The following is a 6,380-nucleotide window of genomic DNA, read 5'->3' on the forward strand; positions in this document are numbered from 1 at the left end:
CCGGCGGCACTTTACCGCTGTCGGCATGTTCAAGGGATTGCTGGCCAGGACGACGGCTGGGGCGCTCCGCCCCATGCTCTGACACCTGCAGGTCGGCAGGCCCGTCAGCCTCCCGCTCGAGCACCCGGCAGCACTTCACCGCTGTCGGCATGTTCGAGGCCGTGCTGGCCTTGGTGCATGCTTTACCCGCGCCTCTCCCCCCCCCCCCCCTGCCCGCCGCAGAGATCGAGCCGAAAGTCGGAATTCGGCCGGGCGGCCGGCGCCGAGCCACCGAGCCGCCGAGCCGAGCCGGCCGGACGCGGCCAGCAGACGCATTTGCTCGCCCGCCACATCCAGTCGCACTCCTCGTTCGGTTGGTTAGACTACTGCTTGAGTCACTCGCTCTTCCTCAGCATGGCGCTGCACCCGTACGACTACCACCCGCTCCGGGCTGCTGCTGTGGCTGCGACGCTAACTCATCACGACATCGTCTACGGGAAGCCTACCACCAACGAGGCGACCATCTACATCCGTCCGCCCGTGCCCAAGCAGTTTATGGTTGCTGCGTTCGAGTACAACAGCCTCGAGGAGTTTCCTGTTGACTTCTTGCCACCCATCGAGGTTGTTGTTACTTCCCCGCCATCTCTCGTGCGTGAGTCTACTGCTGCTGCTTTGCGTGCTGCTGAAAAGCTAGTCACAGATGCAGTCGCCGCCAAAGAGAAGGATGGTGACCGTCTGAAACGTGCGGAAGCTGAAGTGGCCCGGGCCAAGCCCGCTGCCGAGGCCGCTGCCTCCGCTGCAGATGCCGAGGCCGAGGCTGCCCCCTACTTCACTCTCGCCTTCAGCTGCCCGTGGCTGAAAATCGGCCAGTTGAAGATCATTGCCCGGCTCGTCGACAAGTCGTGGGATGCAGCCCTCGACCACCAGGCTCTGAAGGCGAACCTGGAGTTCCTCGTGTTCCGGCTGCCATGGGCCGTGATGAAGGCGCTCGGCCTCATCACCTCGCTCGACCTGAGGTGGAAGGCATGGCCTGGCACTCCCTTGCCTGGCATGCCCCCAAATGTGCAGCAGGGTCAGCCAAGGAGACTCCGCTGCAGGCCTCGGATCAAGAATTTTATTGCGAAGTCAATTATCCGTAACTTTGTTCCCACGGTGACCAAGTCATACCTGGAAGACTACTCCAGTAAGACCAGCCAGATGTTTCTGCAAGGCATCCTGAAGGCCCGCTGCGCCTTTGGCGTCTGCAGCATCATCGAGGAAGGTAAGCCTAAACCACCCGATGTGCTGCCCACGCGAGTCCTCTTCGCGTCTGGCTGCATAGGTGGCTTGGGGGGCCACCTGGGTTGTGTCAGCTGCCTGCGTGACCAGCTGGCGGCGATCCCGTATGCTTACTACTGCCCTGTCGTCCTGGACACAGCTGGCGCGTGTCTCGGGCGCTTCAGCGAGGACCAGGTGGTGCTGGCTACTACTGATGCCGGACCAACGGGGCAACTTCAGGACCGCTGCCGGTACGCGTACAGGTGCAGGAGGGAATTCGAAATCTACAACCGTGACATGGCGCAGGGTATGGCTGACTATCGTCACTACAACCATCCCTGCCCCAAGTGCACTAAATTCGTGAGGACGGCGGAGTTCATGGAGGACGCCCAGATTACTATTTGCCCCCACTGTGAGATTTGCTTTTGTGGAGTCTGCACTGGTATTGAAGAAAGGCGTGTCCTTGTACATAGGGATGCTTGTGATTGCGATGGCTGCAAGGCTCCGAAATGGTGGTGTAAAATTTACTGTGGATTGCAAGTGCTGTGTATGCGTATCACCAGGGAAGAATGCAAAGCCTTAATTCAGAGTAAATTTGATAGTGTGCCAGAAAGTTTTGTGGAAGACGGTATTTTTTATGCGCAGAAGCAACTAGAAGCCATTGCCCGCAACCGGACATGCCCCAGCTGCTATATCCCTATAATTAAGGAGGGTGGCGGGTGTCCCAAGATGGAGTGTGCCGAATGTGGCACACTTTTCTGCTGGGTGTGTCTGACGGACCTCCCTAAGCTTTCACCATATGAACACTTTACCACCACTAGGTGTGTCTTTGATGTGTCCGCATACATGTAAATTTTGTTAGTAACTTATTTCTCCTTGTTAGGTATGGGCGGGTAGTTGTATGTTGGCAGTGTTTAGTGCCTTTCATTATTTACTCTATAAACAACTACCCCGTAAACATTAATGTCTCCTTCTAAACTATGTTAGGACCTTTGATGGCCAATTCTTAATGAGAAAAATATTTTGTTAATGAGTCTGGTCTATTCATGTAATGCTCCAGAAGTCCACTTTCAAAGATATCTGTAGTTTCTTCATCTAATTGTTCAAGTTTTTTCTGACATTTTACTATCCTTACTCTGTCAGTAATTGGAAATGTGGGTATGAAAATACAGTCTTCAGAAGATCTTGACAGGGGTATTTGCAATATATTGTAGCACACTTCTTGAATGGATAGCTCACTGTTGTTATAAAAAGCATTTGAAAGTTTGGTGAAAGATTTTCTCAAGTTTTCGTTACCTTGGCGAACTTCCTGAAGAACTTTTTTCAAAATCATACTCATTCCTCTTGATGATTTATTTATGTAGTCTATGATGTAGGTAGCAGCACTAAATGCATCAAGAACAAACTCTATATTGATGTTGCTTCTCATCAGCTCTATTATCTTCTTTGAAAATGGACTAATCAATATATCTTTAGGCACACGTTTCAGAAACAATTGTGGTTTACTTAAACCTGATCTAATCGCTAAAAAATATTGTTTTTTAGATATTTTTAAGAAATTGAGAAACTCTGTAAATGATAAATTACTGACAGTATCCTTATTCAATTGATCTTGGATGGTTTTCAACATTTTTTCATGTCTCTTTTTATCTGTATCATTGTATTTTTCTGAAAGAGGAAGTAAAATTCGTGTCTCATTCATTGGAAAGTATGGAATGTTGAAACGACGTTGATCATTGTTGGTCCTCTTGCGACATGTGTGAGAATGTTTGAGAGTTTCTATGTTTATGTTGAGTTACTCTATACGATAGTATGAGTGCAGATTTCATGTCTCTTTTTATCTGTATCATTGTATTTTTCTGAAAGAGGAAGTAAAATTCGTGTCTCATTCATTGGAAAGTATGGAATGTTGAAACGACATTGATCATTGTTGGTCCTCTTGTGACATGTGTGAGAATGTTTGTGAGTTTCTATGTTTGTGTTGAGTTACTCTATATGATAGTATGAGTGCAGAATGCTGTGATTATGGAAAGGTCCATCAGGGCTGTCCCAAGTTTTCCTTATTGCGCTAAATCTCTGTTCAAAATGTAGTGCAGCTGTAATTGGATCTTTTTGTAGTAAACGAGCTTTTTCTTGATATGTTAGATTCTCTGCTTCATCTTCTGCTATATGTTGGTAATCCACAGTCAATTTTAAAGCAACTACTAGTTCTGGACAGTAATTAGAGTTTAAAAAAAATACTGCTTTGCAATGTTATTTTATGGATTTCAAATTTTAAATTACCGTTTGTAGATTTGATAGTATTAGTTCCATTATAATTTGTTTAGAAATTTAAAGTTTGTGAATAAATAATTGAAGAAGTGATTAATGAAATGAGCATTTGTCATATTTTGAAGTTTGTGCCTTACTGCCTACCAATCACAAACAGATAATGACATAATACAGTACAACATAATTTGAGCTGAAAGGTGGCCAAAAGCAAATTTGAAATAGAAGAAAGGCACATGTGTAATAGAGGCGTAGGAGTAAGGGTCATTGGGGTACTTTACAAATGCTACTTTTGAACTACGCTACAGCATTATGTAATGGTAATAATAATGAAAATAGTTTGACTCATTTCCATTGGATACTTATTGCAAACTTTCGAGATAGGTCTTACTTTTCCACACTACCCTGAAAGTCTGAAAACTGGCAACCTCACTGGCGATCGAAGAAGTGATAATGCATCGTCATCATTTATTTTTGATACAAGTCTTTTCATGAGTTGCAAATGGGTAAGACGCGGAGGGTTGTGGCCGGACATGACTTACCTTTTGCCCCCGCGCTGTCTCACGTCACGTCACGTCACCGACCACGAACACAGCAAGTACACGTAGTTCCAGTACTTTAACCGACTTGCCTTGTATAACGTTATTGGCATTGGTTCCATATCTTGAACACAATCAACTCTACAGTCACGGTGGGTTTTGTTTATTTACGAGCTGCTCCTTCTGCTTGTTTGTCTCCGCTCCTCATTCGGCTCTGCCAAGATGTAACGATGTGGCTATTCGCAGGCTGTCTCAGCGGGCGCCATGACACAACAAAACCCAAACAACAAACAAGGGAATGAGGCGTCGTCTGCGCTTTGGGAACGGTTCAAGTTCGAAACAACTTCACTCGTACACATGAACAAACACGGACAACAAAAATAATTGGATGTGCCTGGTAACCATACTTTTCTTATAAACGTTTGTTCTACGTTATTTCTTGAGTTTATTCTGAATAAGAGAAGAAGCAGCTCGGCTTTACATCCGATCAGCCATGATCGAAATCTTGTGTAATGGTAAGCTCATTTCCTTCGATTGTTTCGTTGTTGTTTTCATCTGCCTATATTTTGGTACTGTTCGATTCTTATCTTGATTTCTTATCTTCTCAGAAGCTTCAATATAATGTCTGCTGTAACTCTTAATTTGTTGTCAGGCAGGTGATACCCAAGTTCCTAACCCCAATTCTCAATTGTCTAGCACTGGCAATATACCAAACAATGGCTCATTGTTCTATCTGCAATGATGTCCAATGGAATTCAGAGATCTTGCTTTGTTGTACCATAACTCTTCAGTTGAAAAATGGTGCAGCTCGTCACGGTTATGATTTTAGGACATTGAGTGAAAAGACTTGGTTAGTATTTCGGTACTATGTTTTACTTTGTTCTGCAAGTCTATTTAATGCTATCTACACTTGTTATTTACTGTTGTTATTACTTTTAAATTTTAGGTTACAATTCCAATTGCTGTACATTCTGTCACAATCTGATGATGGAGCCGAGAACGTATTTGGCTCCAGTAGGACTGCCCGTCTTGTCCGTTTGGAATACAAGTCTGGTCAACGCACAACTGTTGATCAACATTCATGTGAGCAGGTATGTGGTCTTGATTGAAATAAAGTCTATTGTGAGTTGAATTTTCACATGGCACTCTTGGGGAATTTTTTGTGAAGCCATCAAACTATAATACGGGTTTGAGGGAACATATATATAGTTTGTTGCATCCCTGGATGGTTGGCATTAGAATAAAAAAAAACTAAGCTTGTAAACTGATCCTTTTTTTGTCCCTCAGCTATCTATTAAAATCAAGTGGCCCTATTATCTAATTAGAATTGGAGCTAATGGTCTATGTATTCCCAACCTGTTTGGCCTCGAGTTTGTTACATTGGAACAGGCAGATGTTCTATTACCTCTCTGCTCTTTGTGGAGAATCTGTAATTTGGGGCTTGCACAATCTACCTCCGAAGTCAAACTAAACATTCGAGGTAAACAAAAGTGGTTGAATGTAAATACATATATTTTTATTGTGAAAACTGCATTTGAGAGGATATTCACAGGAGTAGTTTGCTTTATAATGTTAAGTATTTGTTTGTAGATGGGGTGCTAATGTTTTTTTTTAAATCTTCATTCCAGGGGCTGTACTTGTTCTTACTATGACTTATTTTAAATTTCATGAATTCATCTGATTTTATTGACAAGTAAGTCTCCCCGTATCATGAAAATTCATATCAGATTGAAGACTTATCACATTGACTGTTTTTTTTGTTTTGTTTGTGCATACCAGAGGGACAACGTGGCAGGTGTGTGTGGTGCTCTTCCTCATACTCATGGAAAGAACAATGCCATGTATAACTTAAAGAACACCTCCAAAGTCTGAATTCGTTAAGGCCGGATACGCTTCAAGTTCTCCAAGGTTAGTGATCAAAGCTGTTCTTTGGCCCAGGGGAGGGATAGAATCAGTCAGGAAACAGTGACAGTAAAACAAAAAGTTTCAGTTTGTTCTATTTATATCCATCTGTTTTATAAACAAAGTTTGAAAGTTGTCAACAATTTTTTCATTGTCAACCTTTATATACAAGAATGGAATAGAAAAGAGGCAATGAAGTTAATATCGTTAAACCTAAGAACTTGTCATCTTCAAGTAGCACTAATCTGTTTGTAGAAGAGACAATGATAGTGTTCTTGATTTGTGTAGGACTCGTCCTCTTTTTACTTTGCCCATTTCTATCCTACACCTTTGCTGTAGACGTTTGTCATCCTTTTTCCATGTGGTATGATGGATTGAATTCATTTCCGTTATTGAGATCTTACTGCATAGATGGATGATAGAATTATATGCACC

The 6,380-nt window shown here is 43.5% G+C and overlaps 1 protein-coding gene across 1 annotated transcript; it reads left to right on the forward strand.

Moving 5' to 3' along the window:
• The first annotated feature begins 4,371 nt into the window (after positions 1-4,371).
• Positions 4,372-5,736, forward strand: LOC127751240 (uncharacterized). Its single transcript, XM_052274409.1, has 5 exons — positions 4,372-4,558; positions 4,696-4,893; positions 4,990-5,134; positions 5,331-5,523; positions 5,672-5,736. Exons 2-5 carry the CDS (start codon positions 4,760-4,762, stop codon positions 5,722-5,724), a joined length of 525 nt encoding a protein of 174 aa, XP_052130369.1. The 5' UTR covers positions 4,372-4,558; positions 4,696-4,759; the 3' UTR covers positions 5,725-5,736.
• The last annotated feature ends 644 nt before the right edge of the window (positions 5,737-6,380 follow it).

Source organism: Frankliniella occidentalis, unplaced genomic scaffold (genome assembly GCF_000697945.3).
Source record: "Frankliniella occidentalis isolate FOCC.00 unplaced genomic scaffold, Focc_3.1 Scaffold390, whole genome shotgun sequence".
In the NCBI taxonomy this organism is placed as follows: Eukaryota; Metazoa; Arthropoda; class Insecta; order Thysanoptera; family Thripidae; genus Frankliniella; species Frankliniella occidentalis.